Source organism: Hemitrygon akajei, chromosome 1, assembly GCF_048418815.1.
Source record: "Hemitrygon akajei chromosome 1, sHemAka1.3, whole genome shotgun sequence".
In the NCBI taxonomy this organism is placed as follows: domain Eukaryota; kingdom Metazoa; phylum Chordata; class Chondrichthyes; order Myliobatiformes; family Dasyatidae; genus Hemitrygon; species Hemitrygon akajei.
The window spans coordinates 8,567,650-8,588,716 of NC_133124.1; the positions used below are offsets into that span (position 1 = coordinate 8,567,650).

Here is a 21,067-nt window from a genome sequence, read left to right on the forward strand (position 1 = left end):
CCAAGACCAGAGGACACAGCCTTGGAATAGATGGGTGTCCTTTTAGAATGGAGAAGAAGGGGAATATCTTCAGTCAGAGAGTTATGAATCGGTGGAATTCTTTGCCACAGGCAGCTGTGGAGGCCAAGTCTTTATGTATATTTAAGGCAGAGGCTGATAGATTCTTAATTGGTCAGGGCTTGAAAGGATATGGGAAGAAGGCAGGAGATTGGGACTGAGAGGAAAATTGGATCAGTCATGATGAAATGCCAGAGCGGATTCGATGAGCCAAATGGCCTAATTCTGTTCCTATATCTTATGGTCTTGTATTTGCATTAATGAGCAGGCGTACCTGAGAAATGGCTACCGTGTGTATTGTTGGTCTAGCCATTTCTGTGATTTGACTGTTAAGTGACTCTAATATTCGCTGGTAAATCAGTTATCGTAAATTATCTTACATGGATTGGACAGTAAACAACATTAAAAACTGTGGACTGCAGATGGTAACTCAACAAAATTAGCATAAGCAAATGAAAATCGCTGAAAAAAATAATCACTCTGAGGAGGTTGAATTCACCAGGACCAGGAACAGATAGTTTCCAGTGTAAGATATTAAAGAAAGTGAAAATGTTTCAAATGTTCTAACTCTAATCTTTCAAAGATGTGAAGTGTTTCTCTAGACTGGAAAATTAATGGTAAGCAAAATGCTGGAGGAACTCAGCAGGTCGGGCAGCATCTATTGAAATTAATAATGTTCAAAGTTTAAGTGCAAAATAAATTTTATTATCAAAGTACATATATGTCACCATGTACAACTGAGATTCATTTTCTTGTGGGCATACTTAATAAATCTATAGAATAATAACCGTAACAGAATCAATGAAAGACCAGCCAACTAGGATTCAACCAGAGTGCAGAAGACAACAAACTGTTCAAATGGAAAGGCAGCATCTATGGAAAAGAATAATGGTAAGGAAAGGTGAGAGTGAAAATAAGGGAATTGTTCTTGTTCTGATGTCCTGATGAAGCAACTAGCCCAAAACGTCAAATGTGTATTCATCTCCATAGATGCTGTCTGATCTGCAGAGTTCCACCAGCCTTTTCTGTGTGGGTTGCTCTGGAAATCCAGCATCTGCAGAATTTATTTAGTTTAAGCAAATCAAAGCACAGTTTAGTCTAGTATCTGTCATCAGGAAGTCATTAGAGCCTGTAATTAAGTGGTGAGTGATTAATAACTTGATAATTTTAGAAGGTTACAGAAACCCAGAAATGATTTGTAACTCCAGATCATGCTTGACATAGCAGAGATAACTAGAGCGTGAGATGGGAGATAATAAATGAATGTTATTAATTTTGGACACACGATAGGCCTTCTGTATTTTCCCCCAAGAACACGTTAACAATAGCTGCAATTCATAGAACTGGAGACCAATTGCTGACCCAGATAGTGTTGAAATAATGGGCTAATCAAACTCAGAGTAAGTTTGTTTTCAAAGTATGTCTATGCCTCCATTTACCAGTTTGAGATTAATTTTGTTTGTGACAGCTACTCATACGACTGGACCCGGACTTCTGAGGCCGAGAGATTGGAACTGCTCCAGTGCAACGGCTTTTCCCCTTTAAAAACTCTCCCACACGGATCTCCTGTCATTGTTGGATATGATGGACAACTAACATGTACATTCATTATCAAAGTACATATATGTCACCATATACAGCACGGATTTTTTCCTTGCAGGCATGCATAGTAAGTACAAGAAACACAATAGAATCAACGAAAGACCGCACCCAAGAGGTTGGGCAAACAACCAATGTGCAAAAGATAATAGACTGGGCTAATGCAAAGCGAAAGAAGAGAGCCCAAATATATTGCATACATGAGATGAAGAGTCCTTGAAAGCGGGTCCACAGATTATAGGAACAGTTCAGCGCCGAGGCGGGTGAAGTTGAGTGAAGTTATCCCCTTTGGTTCAAGATCCTGGTGGATGAGGGTGAATATCTGTTCTTGAACCTGGTGTTGTGCATCCTGAGGATCCTATACCTTCTGATGGGGCGGGGGGGGGGGGGGGGGAGAAGTGGAGATTCGTTGCTACAAAAGGAAGTGTAAGTCGTCCTTTCCCTCTGCTAACCTGCAGGTCACCCTTGGTCAAGGTGTAGCACCTGCTCAGCCTCCTCCCCCCAGATCAGGGTCACATGAAGCTGTGGGAGCAGGTGATGGACAGTTGTGATATACACCAGCTGCTCATACAAGTCCTGGTGATGCCACCACTGACACCAAGCAGACAATCTCTGAAGAGTATTGATAACGGTTGGGGTCGCCCATCTTGTAAAGGCACTGCCCAGAAGGAGGCAATGGCAAACCACTTCTATAGAAAAGTTTGCCAAGAACAATCACTGTCATCATTAACCAGGTCATGCCACACTGCACATAATGATGATAACGATATACAGTACCTTCTTCCTGATGGCAGCAGCAAGAAGACAGCATGATCTGGATGTTTGGGGGGGTCATATATTACCTTGAGATTAATTTTGTTTGTGATGGCATTTACGTGTTAGTCCCAGGACAGATGCTCTTAAATGTTAATATCTTCATGTTTATGTCTTCGCCAGGTTGTCTTTGCTGCATCTTAATTTGATGCCTTGGTCAAAATCAGGTTTGATCTACCACTGTCTGACCATTGCAGTGATAGTAAAGCCCTCATTAGGTGGGTGTGGAGGCACATAGACCCAGATTAGTGAACATTTCCTCCAAAGTTACAGAGTCAGACATCACGGAAACAGGCCCTTTGGCCCAACACATCCATGATGACTACGGTATGCAGAAAACTTGTCCCAACTCCCCACATTTGGCCCATAACCCTCTAATCCTCCATGTACTTTGATGGCCAATGGCTGACCTACCTGAGGGCAAACTCGAGCTGGAAGGGCAACAGATAGCCTCATCCTTGATGACATTTTCACTGATTTCTCCACCCTCCTCCCTCTGTTTTTTCCATTTCCCATTCTATTTCTCTTCTCAACTGTCCTTCACTTCCCTCATGTCCCACCTGCTTCCCTTTATCAGGCAAAGATGTCCTCAGTGGTGGGGAGGGTTGTGACTGTTATGGAGCTGCGTGAGCTTACAACCCTCTGCAGCCCTCACAATCCTGCCTATTGAAGCCTCTATGATCTACTCCCCTCTCCCATCAGATTCTTTCTTCTTCGGCTCTTTACCTCTTCCACCTATCACCTGCCTGTCCTCCCCCCTCACCCCACCCAACTTCTTGTTTTGACTTCTTCCCCCTTCCTTTCCAGTCTCGGCCCTAAACGTCGACTGTTCATTTCCACTGATGTTGTCTGACCTGCCTAGTTCCCCCACCATTTTGTGTGTTTTTACTTACCCAGATGACTTGTTAAAGTTGCTGATGTGAGCTCAGTGAGCTTTTATGGAAATTCGTTCCTGAGAGTAAATGCCGTTTTGCAAATTCCAGATTATTACTCAGTGGTGGGATTTGAACCGAGGACTCTGGATTGTTAGACCAAGCCTCTGCATTACTGGTGAGCAAACATCACTAATGCATCTTTGTTAGCCCCAGGCAAAAAGCTTTTCTCCACCTGCCCTACAAAATCCAGAAAACCTTCACCCTGAAATCAATGTTTCAATAATTTTGTTTTACATTTTAGTTCTTGGGTTCCAAGCATCAGATTATTATCACTGATCTATGTTGTGAAATTCGTTTTTATGTGGCAGCAGTACAATTCAGGAAATAAAAAAAAATACTACAGGTTCAAAACAAAAATCGAGCAAAAGTCAATATTGAGGAAGTGTTCATGAGTTCATGAACCGTTCAGAAATCTGATGCAGAGGCAATGAAGCTGTTCTTGACACATTGGGCATGGATCCTCAGACTCCTGTAGCTCCTCACTGATGGTGGTAACGAGAAGAGATGTCGAGGATGGTGAGAGTCCTTAGTGATGGATGCAGTCTTCTTGAGGCACTGCCTCTTGAAGATGACCTCGATGGTGGGGAGCACTGTGACCATGATGGAGCTGACTGGGTCTACAACCCCTTGCAATCCTGTGTATGGACGACTCCGTACAAGGTGGTGATGCAGCCTGTGGCATTCTGATGAAGTTATGCCCTCTAACATTCTGATTAATGTATTAATTTAAGGCCAGAACGTTCAGTGTTCAGAACTGCTCACGGCACTCCAGTTTGATCCAACCAAGCCTTTATGAACCTGCTGCATAAACTTTCTGTTCATTTCCTTGGATACAAATACTCACATCCTAGTTCCTTTCTGATTATTATATACAGCCGAGACATGTTAATGAGCTACTGTATGTATTAGGATGAATAGAAAGTGGTGAATACAGATTCACCACTCTCTGGGAAAAACAGATTCTCCTCATCTCTGCCCTAAGTCTTATCCCCTGAATCTTGAGGCAATGTCCCCTACTTCTACTCTCACCTACCAATGGAAACAACTTTCTGACTTCTATCTTATCTATCCCTTTCAAAATTTTGTATGTTTCTATAAGATCCCCTCTCATTCTTCTGAACTCCAGAGAGTATAGTCCCAGGCGACTCAATCTCTCCTCATAGGTTAACCCCTTCATCCCTGGAATCAACCTGGTGAACCTCCTCTGCACTGCCTCTAAAGCCAGTATATCCTTCCTCAAGTATGGAGACCAGAACTGCAACATGGTACTCCAGGTGTGGCCTCACCAGTACCCTGTATAGTTGCAGCATGACCTCCCTGTTCTTGAATTCAATCCCTCTAGCAATGAAGGCCAACATTCCGTTTGCCTTCTTAATAACCTGTTGTACCTGCAAGCCAACACTTTGCGATTCATGCACAAACACTCCCAAGTCCCTCTGCACAACAGCATGCTGAAATCTTTCACCATTTAAATAATAATCTGCTCTTCTATTATTCCTTCCAAAGTGGATGATCTCATATTTACCAACATTGTATTCCATCTGCCAGACCTTAGCCCACTCACTTAACCTATCTATATTCTTCTGCAGACTCTCTGTATCCTCTGTACAATTTGCTTTTCCACTCAGTTTAGTGTCATCAGCAAATTTTGCTACGCTACACTCAGTCCCCTCTTCCAAATCATCAATGGAAATGGTAAACAGCTGCAGGCCCAGCACTGACCCCTGCGGCACCCCACTCACCACCGACTGCCAACCGGAGAAACACCCATTTATACCAACTCTCTGCCTTCTATTGGTTAACAAATCCACTATCCATGCCAATACACTTTCTCCAACTCCATGCATCCATATCGTATTTATAAGTCTTTTGTGCAGCACCTTATCGAACGCCTTCTAGAAATACAAGTATACGACGCCCACCTGTTCCCCTCTATCCACTGCACTCATTATGTCCTCAAAGAACTCCAGTAAGTTTGTCAAACAGGACCTGCCCTTTCCTCAACTCTGAACTGATTTCACAGCCTATAGACTCACTTTCAAGGGCTCAACAACTCACGTTCTCAGTATTATATACTTTTTATTATTATTTACGTGACTTGGCTTTGTTTGCATATTATTAGCTTGTCAGTTTTTTATTAATAATTTTTTCATAAATTCTGAGAATGAGTATCATGTTTAATATCAATGATATATGTTGTGAAATTTGTTGTTTTGCGACAACAGTACATTGCAATACATAAAAACACTATAAATTACAATAATGTATAAAAAATTAAAATAAACAAGTATTTCAAAAAGAGCAAGAACAGTGATGTGGCATTCATGGTTGATTCATTGTCCATTTAGAAATCTGATTGTCAAAGAAAATCCAGTAACATTTCTTTATTATCCTGTAAATACCTGCAAGAAAATGAATCTAAGGGTACTGTGCAACAGAATTAGACCCATGTATATAGCTAGAGTGCTTAAGACTTTTGCACAGTACTGTGTTTGACAACGTGGAGCAGAAAGAGAGTTTGTAAATCTGGTGGGAGCAAAGGATGTTGGGAATGGCGAGGGAGGGGTGCCATGGGACAGGTGGCAGAGAAGGCGTGCCGGGGTGGAGGATGGTGTGGCTGCAGGCACACCCAGTCCTGAGACACCAAACAATTGGTTTTTGATCATTACAGAATGTCTCTCTGGTGCTTCCCGCTCCCTCCCCTCTCCCTTCCCCTTTACCCAACCATGATTCCCCTCTCCCTGCCCCCTTCCCACTCTCGGTCCACAACAGAGACCCATATCAGAATCAGGTTTATCATCGCTCACATATCATGAAATCTTTTTGTTTCTTTTTGTGGCAGCTGTACAGTGCAATGCAATACGTAAAATAACTACAGCTCTGTGCAAAAGTTGAGGCACCCTAACTGTATGTTTATGCAGTACAGTTCTGTACATAGTTACATGCTTTGAACACTCTACCACCCTCTCAATTTTGTAAGCCTCTGTCAAATTCTCCTACACTCCAGGCATAAACCAAATCAGAGCTGTTACAGATGAATCCAGTTGGGCAACTAGAATCCAGTACCACTGTAGCCTTGTGAAAGCAGGGTAAACTTGCATTTAATTTGCTGTCTAACACCAGCAACTTCCTGTAATAGCTCTCCGGGGTCCAATAATTTAAACAACTATTTGAAACCAATGACGTATGTATTAGCCCCAGCTCAGAACAGCTGCTCTGTGGCAGCTTTGTTCTGGTCTTGTCTAGCTGAGCACTGCATGGAACCATTACAAGCTGCACGACAGGCCCGGGGATCGAACACAGCGGGTCACCAGCCACCACTCTCCGCTCCATTCCCTTAGATTTTGCTTATTCTTTAACGACAAAACCCATTTCCAGCTTCACGGCCACAAGAATCTGCAGAATCTGGAAATCTCGAGCAACATAACAGGGCACAGTAGCATAGTGGTTAGCACAACAATTTCCATTGCCAGTGACCCCGGTTCAATTCCCGTCGTCGCCTGAGAGGAGTTTGTACATTCTCCCCATGGGCGGGGAGTGGGTTTCCTCCGGGTGCTCTGGTTTCTTCCCACAGGCCGGTAGGTGAATTGGTCATTGTAAACTGTCCTGTGATTAGACTAGGATTAAACTGGGGGATAGCTGGGTGGAGTGGCACTAAAAGGCCTATTCGCATTGTATCTCAATAAATAAATACCATAAAGAAAATATGCCAGAAGAATTCAGTAGGCCAGGCATAATTTTAAGGCGATTGGAGGAAAATATGGGGTGGGTGGAGAATGTAGAGATAGGTTTCTTAACAAAGAGTGATGGGTACATGAAATGCCCTGCCAGGGTAGAGGTAAGGTCAGTTACCTTGGGGGCATTTAAGGAACTCATAGATAGGCATATGGATGATAGGAAAAAGAGGGGTATGTGGAAGGGAAGGGTTAGATTGATCTCAGAGTGGGATAAAGGGTCATCAGAATATTTGGGCTGGTGTTATATGTTCTACCCTGGGTAGATTAGATTAGTAGGTTACCCCTGCCCTTGGCAGAAGACGCATTGGCAGCTTGGATGCTTTCCTGAGCAACACACACAAAATGCTGGAGAAAATCAGCAGGTCAGGCAGCATCTATGGAAACTGAATTTTGAATTTTGGATGCTAGCTGCCGGTGAGCTAGAATACAAGACATAAATTTGGAACATTTTATAAGATTCCGTGCCTGATTTCTCTTTAGATGCACAAGGAGACTTTAGAGAAGTGCAGATGTGCCAGGAAGCAGACTGCAGTGTCTGCCTAATCCAAACTGATTCTGTAACCTGGGCTGAAAGCCCCAAATAATGAGGTAATTGAATGGACCGTACAGAATCTCCACCAAGTACGTCTGGCACCTGGCCGTGCTCTGCGGAACTCCAGATTCAAATTGATTCATGCATTGTCATAATGACAGAGGTCATACCTCATTCTAACAATGACAACACTCAGAGAGCAAAGACAGAATATTCAAAGAACAGTAAGAAACTGTAGCCATAAAAGGTGGGATTTCCTGCTGGCTAGCAGTTTCAACTTGACTTCCCACTCCCATTTCAAGATGTCTGTCCCTGACCCCCTCTCTGCTCTATCATCGATGGAGGGGTTTAAACTGTGGGCATTTCGGCCCAAAACATTGCCTGTTCATTCCCCTCCACTGATGCTGTGTGACCCGCTGAGTTCCTTCAACACTGTGTGCGTTTCAAAACTAAGGGTGAGTTTTGGGATTTAGAAGCAGACTGTTGTGTCCTGACACTGGTTTCAGCTGTGGCCCATGAGTAAAAATCATTGAAGATTTCATCAACAGCGTTTATACGTTGGGAACATCCTATTCTGTGTCAAACAGAGTAACACTATCGTGAGAAAGGCCGAAATGGAAACGAGCAGAAAATAATGCGATCCTTTCTGAAATCTGGTTAAAAGTTTCCTCCATCCCATATAACCAATGATTGAATTCTAACTGAATGTACATTACTATGCAAAAATCTAAGGCTCCCTAGCTATATATATATATATATCTTTTTGGTGATTGCTCATGGTACAGTGTGTCTCGGGCATCTAAACCTGGCAGAGCCCATCTCTCTCCAGGTTTTTGGAGCCGGCTGGATTTGAACGCAGGAGCCTTCGCTCCGAAGTCCGACACTGATGCCACTACGCCACCAGCTGTGTGTACACACACACACACACACACACACACACACACACACACACACACACACACACACACACACACACACACACACACACACACACACACACACACACACAAGACATTTACACAGTACTATAATTACTGAGGCAGTTTACAAAGTTTCAAACAAGCTCAATTCTCTTACCTAACAGTAATCTTAATGACAAGATTAAGGGAGCACTATGACCTCATGATAATCCCATCACCCTCTAGTTGTCCTTCTTCCCCTTCCCCCACTTTGTTATTCTGCCATCTTCCCCTGTCCTTCTCAGTCCTGAAGAGGGGTCTTCTAACGTCAACTATTCATTCCTTCCCATTGATGCTGCCTGACCTTCTGAGTTCCTCCAGAATTTTGTGCGTGTTGCTATGTGTGAAACTCCCAGATAAGTCACAGGCAGCAGCATCTTCGCCACGTTACCACAGACAGACAAGTAATATTCTGTAAGTAGGAGATAGTGTATTCATAGTAGGGACACAGTGAGGTAGGGTTAGTGGACGACTCAGAATTCCGACGGGGGGAGGAAGCTGCTCCTAAAACACTGAGTGTGTGTCTTCAGGTTCCCGTACCTCCTCGTTGATATGAGCAATGAGAAGAGAGAGTGTCCTGGGTGATGGGGGTCGTTCAGGATGGATGTTACCCTCTTGAGGGATCACCTTTTAAAGCTGTCCTTGATGAGGGTTGCGTCTTTGATGGAGCTGACTGCGTTCACGACTTTCTGCAGCTTTTCCAGCCCTGTGTGGTGTCCCCTCTATTCCAGACAGTGATGCAACGAGTCAGAATGGTACATCGGCAGAAACTTGCTAGTGACATCCTAACTCTCCTTAAGCTCTGAATGGAATAAAGCTGCTTTCATGCCTTCATCACATTTGCATCAATATGTCGAGCCCACGAAAGCATCTCCTCCTGAACTACTTTGTGTTGAAAAACAGTCCATTCCAACAATTGTCTACATGATAATTCACTGGAAACTAAATCCCTGCTCAATCAGTGGGAGTTTACACTGACAAAGATAAACTATGATTTGTTCACACACTTCCTGAGCAATTAATAAACTAGCTAATTATTCAAAATGGGAAGATGCAACATCCATTTGGAATAAAGGCAGTTTTGTTTCAAGTATTGCTGGTTGAAAATCTTTATCAAGCAGTTTTGATGAGGTGATGCAGGTTCCAGGCAAATCAACCAGGTGTGAAATAGGGCAAATAACAGCATCGAGGCTGTTTCCTCAACTCTGGCAGCCCAGGATGAGATCCAAAACCCATGTAGATTAAGGAAAGGGTTGAATATTATCATTCAAAGCTGGCGCTAGAATAAAGATATTGCCGTTTCAATGCATGCACAAAATGCCCAATATTGGCAAAACAAAAGATTGGAAGGGATAGAACATAGAACAGTACTGCACAGGAACAGGGCAACAGGCCAGAACCAGCTAAAATTAAATCAACCCGCCCCCCCAAAACTAAATCCTCCTACCTATACATAAGCCATAGCCCTCCATCTTCTTCATACCCATGTGCCTATCTAAACATCTCTGAAAATCCTCTATAGTATTTGCCTCTACCACCATACCAGGCAGTGCATTCCAGTTATCCACCACTCTGAGAAAGAATCTTACCCCTCACATCCCCTTTGAACCTACCCCTTCTCTCCTTCAAAACATCCCCTCTGGTATCAGACATTGCAACCCTGTGAAATATATGCTCCCTGTCTACTCTATCAATGCCTCTCATAATCTTATAAAACTCTATCTGATATCCCCTCAGCCTCCGCTGCTCTGCAGAAAACAACCCAAGTTTGTTCAGCCTTTCATGACCCTCTAAACCAGGCAGAACATCTTCTGCACCCTCTTCTAAGCCTCAACATCCTTCTTACAGTGGGGCAACCAGAACTGGACACAATTCTCCACGTGTGATCTAACCAGAGTTCTATCAAGTTGCAACGTAACCTCTTGACTTTCGAATTCAGTGCTGCGACTAATAAAAGCAAGCATTCTGTAAGCCTTCTTAATCACCCCATCAACCTGTGTAGCCACTTTCAAGGACCTATCAACATGGACCTGAAGATCTCTTTGCTCAGCAACTCAGTTACGGGTCTTGCCCTTAAGAGTGTGCTGTCTCCTTACGTTTGCCCTACCGAGGTGCAACACCTCACATTTACCTGGGTTAAACTCCATCTGCCCTTTCTCTGCCCATATCTGACACATTACATATATTACAGGTAGGCTTATTTGAGAAAGACAGTTATGTGTAAAGTGTTTCATTCATTTGAAGCCAAGGAGATCCATAGCAAAGGACAGCTAGATTGTGGAAATTGTTTTGCATTACTTTTATAAAAATAAGGATTAAGGTACAGTAAATATGATGTTTTTTACATGTGCATTGAAACACCAATACATACAGTAAAATGTGTCATTTGCGTCAGCGACTAACACAGTCTGAGGATGCGCTAGGTAGCCCGCAAATCCCGCCATGTGTCTGGTGCCAATATTACATGCCCACGGCTCTCTAACACTGTCCCATACACCTCTGCAATGTCAGCAGAAACCAGAGCAGCCAGAAGTATCACAAACACGAGGAAATCTGCAGATGCTGGAAATTCAAAGCAACACACACAAAATGCAGGAGGAACTCAGCAGGCCAGGCAGCTTCTATGGAAAAGAGTAAACAGTTGACATTTCAGGCTGAGACCCTTCTTCAGAACCATGTCCTGATGGAGGGTCTCAGCCCGAAACATCAGCTGTTTTCTCTTTACCTAGGGGAAGGCCAAGCAATCGGGGGAGAATTTAGAAACTCTTCATGGACAGCAGTGGGGAATGAATACCAATCTTCCGTTTGCTGGCACTATGAACTGTTACACTAACCACAACCCTACAGCACTGCCCTCATAAGGAATCAGAACAAACATTTTGATCCAGTTGGACATCTCCAATGTTGTAAAAACTAATGATTTTACATAAAAATGTATGAAAGAATAATGAACATTTATAATATAGCACAACATACCAGGATACTTGAAAAATTACTACAAAGTTCAAAGTAAATTTATTATCGAAGTACATACTGCGTATGTCACTGTATACAAACCTGAGATTCATTTTCTTGCAGGCAGACTCAAGAAATCCATAATAGAATAATAACCATAACAGAGCCAGTGAAAGACCATACTAAGCTGGGCATTCAACCAGTGTGCAAAAACAAAAAGAAAGAAATAATCATACTAAATAAATAAGCAACAAATATCGAGAACATGAGATGAGTCATTGAAAGTGATTCCATAGGCTATGGAAACATTTCAGTGATGGGGCAAGTGAAGTTGAGTGATGTTATCCTCTTTGGATCAAGGGCCTGATGATTGAGGGGTAATAACTGTTCCTGAACCTGGTGGTGTGAGTCCTGAGGCTCCTGTACCTCCTGCCTGATGGTTGAGGGGTAATAACTGTTCCTGAACCTGGTGGTGTGAGTCCTGAGGCTCCTGTACCTCCTTCCTGATGGTTGAGGGGTAATAACTGTTCCTGAACCTGGTGGTGTGAGTCCTGAGGCTCCTGTACCTCCTTCCTGATGGTTGAGGGGGAATAACTGTTCCTGAACCTGGTGGTGTGAGTCCTGAGGCTCCTGTACCTCCTTGCTGATGACAGTAACAAGAAGAGAGAAGGTCCTGCATGGTGGGGATTCGTGATGATGGATGCTGTTTTCCTGTGACCAAGTATGACATGGTCCTCACTAGAAGATATTAGGACAGGTTTGACAAATATTTTTAAATGTGCTTTATAATTGAAGAATGGGCATTATCCACTCATTGGACATTGATTGGAATGAAATGTTCCAAAAGCGGACAAGATATGCCTAGCTAATTAGGCTGGAACTGGGGTTAAAGGAGGAAAGACTCTTGGGAGTAGAGAAGACTGGAACTGGAACTCACAATAATCTGAGAGCTATACAGCACAGATCTTAGGACCATTGGGGGTGTCCTTGGATGTGTCAAATCCTCATCCATCAGTCAGAATAAAGTAAGGTGGAGGAAAGATTTACCAGGATGCTGCCTGGACTGGAGAACATGTCTTTTGAAGAAAGGTTGAGCAAGCTAGGGCTTTTCTCTCTGCAGCAAAGGAGATGAGATGCAACTTGATACAGGTGGACAACTTAGTAAGAGGCATAGATCAAGTAAACAGCCAGAGACTTGTTCCCAGGGCGGAAAAGGCTAATACAGGAGGGCATAATTGTAAGGTGAGGACAGTACAGGTGGGGGTGTCAGGTTTTTACGCAGAGAGTGGCGAGTGTGCGGAACACACTGCCAGGGGTGGTGGTAGAGGCAGATTCATTAAGAGCATTTTGGAAGCTCTTAGATAGGCACATGGACGACAGGGTTATGTGGGAGGGGACGGTTAGATTGGCCTTAAGAGTAGGTTACAGGGGGCACCACAGTAGTGTACCAGTTATCACAATGCTATTACAACTCAGATTGTCACAGTTTGGAGTTCAGTTCTGGCGCTGTCCGTAAGAGGTTTGTACGCCCTCTACATGAATGCGTGTGTTTCCTCCTGAGGCTCCGGCTTCCTCCCACACTCCAAACACATACAGGTTAGTAGGTTAATTGGTCATTGTAAATTGTCCTGTGATAAGGCTCGGTTTAAATAGATGGGTTGCTGGGGGGGTGTTGTTTGTTAGGCCGGAAGGCCTGTTCCATACTATATCTCTAAATAGAACTTGTAATGTGCTATAATGTTCTATGCTTAGGGTAAATTGATATATACTTTATTGATTCCAAAGGAAATTACAGGGTCACAGTAGCATTACAAGTGCACAAATGTAAATATTAGAAGAGAATCTATGAAAGAATAAAAAATAAGTTACTTCAAACTGTCTAATGGTGGTGGGGGTGGGGGGTCATCATTTCTCCGGCTATAAGTTGACTCGCTATAGAGCCAAATGGCTGAGGGTAAGATTGCCTTCACACAGTACTCTTTGGATCAGCGCAGTAGTCTTGGTACTAAAATGCTTTGAACATTTTGAAATGTGTTTTAAGAATTCTAATGGAATAATTGTGACAGCCACTTTACAAGTAGTAAGGCCCAACAAGAGCAATATCATAAGTAGAAAATCAGCTCTTGTGCTGTCAGTTAAAATAGACCAAGTGCCTGTAACATGAAGTGGAAAATTACTGCCTTTCTTTGAAGGAGCTGAGTTTCTTTTACATTCACCAGAGAAGACCTTGATTTAACACCCAGATTTAATGGCACCTCTGACCAATAGAGTACAGCAAACCCTGGGCAAACTCCAGAGTTTATGATATAGACAACGATAGGCATAGTTGAGAACTGGATTGGATTTGGGGGCTTAAGGGAAGAAAATCCTGATATAATGTGTTCAAGTATGACATGGGACTTCAACACACAACTTTTGATTCAGATTTTTAAGAATACGACTGTAGTGGTAGTTCATAGTGTTATTCCTCTGCCATTCAGTGAGGCACTCCCACATGGGAGAAGTTCATATACTGTACAAGCAGGATAGAGTTCAACTGAGTACCCTGCAAGCTGGTATTCTGGCATACTCTGCACTATGCCTCAATAATCACCACAGCCTAATATATGTCAGCTAGTCAGTTACTTCACAACTGAATATAACTAGGGCAGTAACAGTTAGTGTAAAGTTATTACAGTGCCAGCAACCTGGGTTCAATTCCCACTAGGGTCTGTAAAGAGTTTTTGAACATTCTCCCTTGTGACTGCGTGGGTTTCCTCAGATGTCTGGTTTCCTCCCACATTCCAAATCACAGAGGTCAGTCTCATTGGTGTAACTGAGCGGTGTGGGCTTATTGGACCAGAAGGACCAGTTTACATGTCTAGATGGATAGATAGATAAATAATAAGTAAATAGATAATAGATAAATAAAAAAGGTTATAAATAATGATGGGAAATAATAGCAAATAGTATATTGCTATGTTTTAGTCATAAGATTTAAGTCTTAAGTTCAGATCAGTTTGCATTCAAAGTGCATGCATGAAGACTGAATTGCTATGAATCAAGATTCTAAAGATCACATACCCAATGAATGAAAGTCACACTATTCCAGCATAGATTTTATATTGTCTTGTGATTAAATGTGTCCTTCAATGTTCCTGAGAGCACAGTGACTGATACTGTGATCGTTTCAAGGACACTGAGCAAATAATGCCCTCAGATGAAGTTACTGTGCACTCACCATTTTAAAATAAACCTCTGGGCAATGTGTTAATTCTCCTGAAATTTTACCGGAAACATGAATAATGAGCATACTCACTTTATTAGATACTCGTTGATCCAAATGTCTAATCAGCCAATCATGTGGCAGCAACTCAATGCATAAAAGCATGCAAACATGGTCAAGAGGTTCAGTTGCTGTTCAGATCAAACATCTGAATGGAGAAGAAATGTGATCTATGTGACTTTGACTGAGGAATGATTGTTGGTGCCAGATGGGGCAGTTTGAGTATCTCAGAGACTGCTGATCTCCTGGGAATTTTTGTACTCAATAGTCTCTAGTGTTTACAGAGAACGTTGCAAAAACATGCAGTAAGCAGCAGTTCTGTGGGGAAGACGCATGTTAATGAGAGAGGAGAGTGACCTGATTGGTTTAAGCATACCAAAAGGCAAGAGTAACTCAAATAATCATGTTATGTGCACAAGAGTCTCTGGATGCACATGTTAAATCTTGAAGTGGGTGGGCTACAGCAACAGAAGAGCATGAGTATACACAATATTAGGAGGCACCTAAGTAAGTGACCACTCTGTGTATAAAAATTGATAAAATAGTCTTTGATCTAGACATTATTTCACAAGTATCTTTGATCATCTTTTCCATTGTTACATTTTGAACAGTTTTTGTTCTACCTCGAGTAAAGGAGGATGAGGGGTGATTTGATAGAGGTATACTAGAAAATAAAAGGCATAGATCAAGTGGACAGCAAGAGACCTTTCCCAGGGTGGAAATGACTAATACTAGAAGGCATAACTTCAAAGTGATAGAAGGGAAGTATGGGAGGATATCAGAGGTAGATTTTTTTTAAATACTGATAGTGGTGGGTGTGTAGAAGATAGAAGAATTGAGGGCTAGGTGTGAAGGATTAGATTGATCTTCAAAGAGCCTGTACTGTGCTGTCATGTTCTATGTCTGAATAACTGAACTCTTGACCATGTCTGCATAATTTTATGCATTGAGTTGCTGCCACATGATTGGCTGATTAGATATTTGCATTAACGAGCAGGTGTACAGGTGTACCTAATAAAGGGGCTAATGCTTGTACACAGACATGCACACATATAAAACCAATCATTTGTATAACTTGTGTTAAAACTATATTTAGTCATTCCAGTGGGCCACTTAAAAAGTTGACCTTTACAAGCAATTTGATCTGCATTTTGATCAGCTTGATGGCACCATCTTCTATAAAGAGAGTTCAGTGTGATCTCCTTGTACATTCAGTCACAGGGATGTGTTTGGTATGGCGCAGCAGTGATGTATTCTTCAATTTTTAAAAACTGCTCAAACTGAGCAAAGTTTTTCCACCTCCAATGCTGCACTAATTGCATTCGAGATGTGCAAAAGTAATCTATCCAGTTGGTCTCTTTGAACTCCCTCTGGCCAACCATAACAATTTACTCTTTCCAAGAAGGAAAGGCACCAGGCGCTCAGTGGACATTGTATTTGTTACCTCATGTACTGAATACAGTGGCCACTGAGTGTGTGGTCATGGACTGCTCGGTAGTCCATCCACTTCATGGTTCAACATGTTGTGTACTCCGGGATGCTCTTCTGCACACTACCGTTGTAACACATGTCATCTGAGTTACGGTCACCTTCCTGTCAGCTTGAACCAGTCTGGCCATTCTCCTCTGACCTCTCTCATTAACAAGGCATTTCCCCCCTCAGAACTTCCGCTCACTGAATGTCTTTCTTTTGTTTTTCACACCATCCTCTGTAACCTCTAGAGACTGTTATGTGTGAAAATCCCAGGAGATCAGCAGTTTCTGAGATACTCAAAATCCCCCTTCCGGCACCAACAATCATTCCACGGTCAAAGTCACTTATTCTTCCTCATTCTAATGCTTGGTCCGAACAAATGAACCTCTTGACCATGTCCACATACTTACGTGTATTGAGTTTCCGCCACTTGATTGGCTGATTTGCATTAACGCAGGTGTAGGGGTGTACCTAATAAAATGGCCAAAGTGCAGTTGTTGACTTCATTAGCCTTATAATGTCCCATTGCCAAATCAAGTTCCAGTGAGCGAGATGTTCCTACGCGGTACTAAGAGAGAGATGCGTTTCATTTGATGTCAGCAGTAATTAATAAGTCTCTGGATAAAACAGATGATTTCATTCCTACATTACTGCTCTGTTCCAATCAATAACAACGAAAAAAAAGTCAAAGGTTGCTCTAAAAATCAGTGCCAACTTAACCAGCCCGCAACAAACAAATTTTCAGACTGCAGTCAAGCAAACCCGCTGATATCGCCAACGATAATTTCAAATAAATGCCATCCCACACTAGAAAAACGCCGATGAGTTATTAAGTTCCCCTGTGCATTGAGGTAAAGATAGCATTCTGCCGGAGATTAGGGTGGTTGGGTCTGCGGGGATATAAAAGGAGAAGAAATCCTCTTATATAAACATTGTGGGGGCGGGGAGAGCAGAAAGCAGTGAATCTTTCGGTCAGCTGCTCGTTGGGACAGGCAAGAAAAGACGGGGTAACCCTGACAGCTCACAAGCACGCCGTCGGGAGCACCGACCGGCGGCATTTGAAGCTCATTCGTGTACGGTCCCCAGGTAGACTGCACCAGTTTAACGGGCAGTGGGGGACAGGAGGTGAATGTCCTTTAAAACTGTCACTTGTGTTTTTCCCCATGCTCTCCCGATGAAACGATGCGGGGCGCCAGATGGGCTGTTCCCCCGTCAGGCTTTGACTTCTGAAGGTTACCCGTGGGATATGTCGATATAATGTCGGGCCAGGCCCCGCCACTCCATGCGACAGCCGCCCCACTCACAGGGTCACCGTGACTCTGGAATACTGCAGCCGGATCTACCCCCAGAACTAACCCCGTCGACCCTCTCTCTGCATCTGCTCGGAGCCACTAGAATCTACATATTCTTAGCCCAAGAGCCCGGCTTCTCTTGCATTGCATCGGCCCGGGAAGGCAGACGAACCGGCTCCGGTGCCGTGTGAAACCTTATCCCCTTCCTCGCCACTTCACCCTTCTCAGCTCTCCCCGTCCCCTCCTTCCACCACGACCCTCTTCCTATCTTCCACACACCGTCCTGTCTCTCCCGCATCCGCCCGCCGTCCCCCTGCCGTCGGTCGCTGTCCCTGCCTCCTGGTGCTGAAACCGATCCAGCCCGGCAGCTGCGGGAAAACGAAACCGAAAAAAATTAAACGCTTTATCTCCAGAGACGGAGCCCGTAACCGATGACAAGGAGGAGACTAGCCACTTCCTTACCTTTTCTTGAGCCCTGTTCAGCCGTTTCTGAACATTTTTCGCGAAGACTCCTGTTTTGATGTTTTCCGCCATGGCTGCTGTGTGCCTCCGTCCCTGTGCTCCACCTGAAACGGGGCGGCCGCAGCAACAACTCTTAAAGCGCCCTCCACCCGCCCCGCACCGACACGCATCCGCGTGCAAAACGGGCACCGTGCTGCATGCTTGCGCACACAACCCTGCCAGAATGTGTGCTCCTGAATCGCTTTAGTTTTAGTTTGAGGTATTAACTTTATTTATTTATAAGCACCGTAGCGTTATGGTTAGCGCGACGCACTTACAGCTGGAGGCATTTCGGAGTTCATTTCCAGCGGTGTTCTGTAAGGAATCTCTGTACATCCTCCCCGTAGAATGCGTGTGTTTTCCCCGGCTACTTCGGTTTCCTCCGACAGTCCAAAGACCTACCTGGTGGTTAATTGGTCGTGGCTCAAAAGGTGCTGTATCCTAAATATAATAAGTAAATAATTAAATAAAAATTTGGCAATACAACTTGATAAAGCCTAAAGAAATGCATGTATTGGGCCGAGTGTGAACGTGAGTACATACATAAGAAGAGACCCCTCCATGTACATAAACACGCAAATGATCAGGATATAGATGGAGTAATGAGGAACATTTGATGGCTCTGAGTCTGTACTCACTGGAGTTTAGAAAAATGAGGGGGGACCTCATTGAAACAAATCAAAAGCCCTAGACGGAGTGGATGTCAAGAGGATGTTTTCTATAGTGAGGGAATTCTAGGACCAAAGGGCACAACCTCCGAATAGAGGGACATCAAATTAAAACAGAGATGAGGAAGAATTTCTTTACCCAGAGGGTGGTGAATCTGCAGAATTCATTGCTACAGATGGCCATGGAGGCAGAGGTTGATTGGTTCTTGATTAGTAAGGATGTTAAAGGTTATGGGGAAAGGGCAAGAGAAATGGGTTGAGTGGGATAATCTATCAGCCATGATGGAGCAGACTCAATGGGCCAAATGGCCTTGTTCTACACCTATGTCATATGATTGTACAGTCTTGATATAAAGATTCCCAAATATGTACACAAGACAAATTAGTTAAAGCTTATGAACATTAATGTATTTGTGTATACATTTGTATGGTACTTATATACAGGCATATATTGTATATATGCACACATATTCATGTGGACTATAAAAACAAGCAGATATATCCACGTAAACAATTGACTTCGTTCTCCCTCATTTATTATGCATACAAACCATTCATCTATTTTTAATATTCTTTCCTTTATTTCCCTTTGGAGTGTACCTATTTATAATTGCACAGCACTGCTATTTATAAAATTGATCTTGGACAGTGGGGGACCAAGACTAATTGGCCACAGCATAAAATCTTTTCAGCATCCAACCTGAGGCACTGTATTTAAGAAAAAAAATTGAGCATCTGGGGTTAATATTATGTAGATTATTTTTGTGTTTATTGCCAAATGCAAACCAAAATGTATTTGTGATCCTTTGCAGAGATGCTTGCATTTTCTCCAACATTATAATTCTAATTCCCATCCAAATACACAAGGATAAAATTAAATGAATCCCTTTGTAGGTGTAAATGGGAGGTAAACCATAAGACCATAAGGGATAGGAGCAGAATTAGACCATTTGGTCCATCAAGTCTGCCCTGCCATTCGATCATGGCTGATTTATTGTTCCTTCCAATCCCATTCCCCTGCCTTCTTCCTGTTACCTTTGTTCCCCTTATAAATTAAGAATTTATCAACCTCACCAGAGGATTCAAACGTTAGTCAAACATTAACCCAGTCATTGGCGGGATCAGTCTCGTGAATCTCCTCTGGATCCTCCCTAATGTCAGCACGTCTTTTCTAACATTAGGTGCCCAAAACTGTTCACAATGCTCCAAGTAACCCTTGTTTTTAAGTCTGGGCTTAGTATATACCCCTCCACTTTTGCTCAATAATTTGACCATTTACTTAGGGCACCATGGCAGCCTGGCAGTTACCGTGATGCTATTACAGATCAGGGTGTTCCAGAGTTCAGAGTTCAATTCTAGTGCCATCTGTAAGGAGTTTGCACATTCTCCCCATGACTGCATGGATTTCCTCTGGGTGCTCCAATATCCTCCCACTGTCCAAAGACATACTGGTTAGTAGGTCAAAAGCTCATTGTAAATTGTCCTGTGATTAGGCTAGTGTTAAATAGGTGGGCTGCTCCGTGGAGTGGCTTGTTGGGCCAGAAGGCACTGTTCAGAACTGTAACTCTATAAATAGATAGATAGATAAATAAACAAACTTTTAAAGAAGGTCTCTTTTAGGCACCTGTTAATTTAATATTTCTGCCTAATTCCTTAAAAGCTAAAAGATACTTCCAAAGGAGTAAAGACTTCTTTGGGAATTTCAAATGAATAATGTGGTAAAATTCTCAGGAATTTATCTCATAACAATCCCATTGTTATCATATTTTCCTGCTTTTTCAAGGTTAAATACAAAATATTCTTTCAGTTATTCAAAATAGCACATTGACATCAAAGTGATTAGGTTTCCATAGCATCATCCTACCTGATAAAGTCAATATATTTATTGCAGATCAAGCTACAGTATATCCCTAGCAGAAATGTTTTTCCACCCTGCCCTCCATTCAAAATGTTTTGCTCATCACTGTCTTGCTCTGTTTTTCTGGGAATGTGATGAGCAGGAATTGGCTGCCATGATAGATAGATAGATAGAGAGAGAGAGAGAGAGAGAGAGAGAGAGAGAGAGCGAGAGAGAGAGAGAGAGAGAGAGAGAGAGAGAGAGAGAGAGAGAGAGAGAGAGAGAGAGAGAGCGAGAGAGAGAGAGATAGAGATAGAGAGAGAGATAGAGAGAGATAGAGATAGAGATAGAGAGATAGAGAGAGATAGAGATACAGAGAGACAGAGAGAGATAGAGATAGAGAGAGAGAGATAGAGATAGAGAGAGATAGATAGAGATAGAGAT

General features: G+C 42.9%; 1 protein-coding gene across 5 annotated transcripts in view; it reads right to left on the reverse strand.

Moving 5' to 3' along the window:
- Positions 1–18,286, reverse strand: part of amph (amphiphysin) — a 226,351-nt gene extending 208,065 nt beyond the window's left edge. Inside the window, exon 1 of one of the 5 annotated variants that reach the window (XM_073031229.1) lies at positions 18,080–18,286. In XM_073031229.1, coding sequence (XP_072887330.1) covers positions 18,080–18,151 — 72 coding nt within the window. In that variant the 5' untranslated portion in view covers positions 18,152–18,286. The remainder of the gene's footprint in view (positions 1–18,079) is intronic. The other 4 variants (XM_073031088.1, XM_073031308.1, XM_073031038.1 and 1 more) reach the window with 4 other exon arrangements.
- Positions 18,287–21,067: the final 2,781 nt, after the last annotated feature.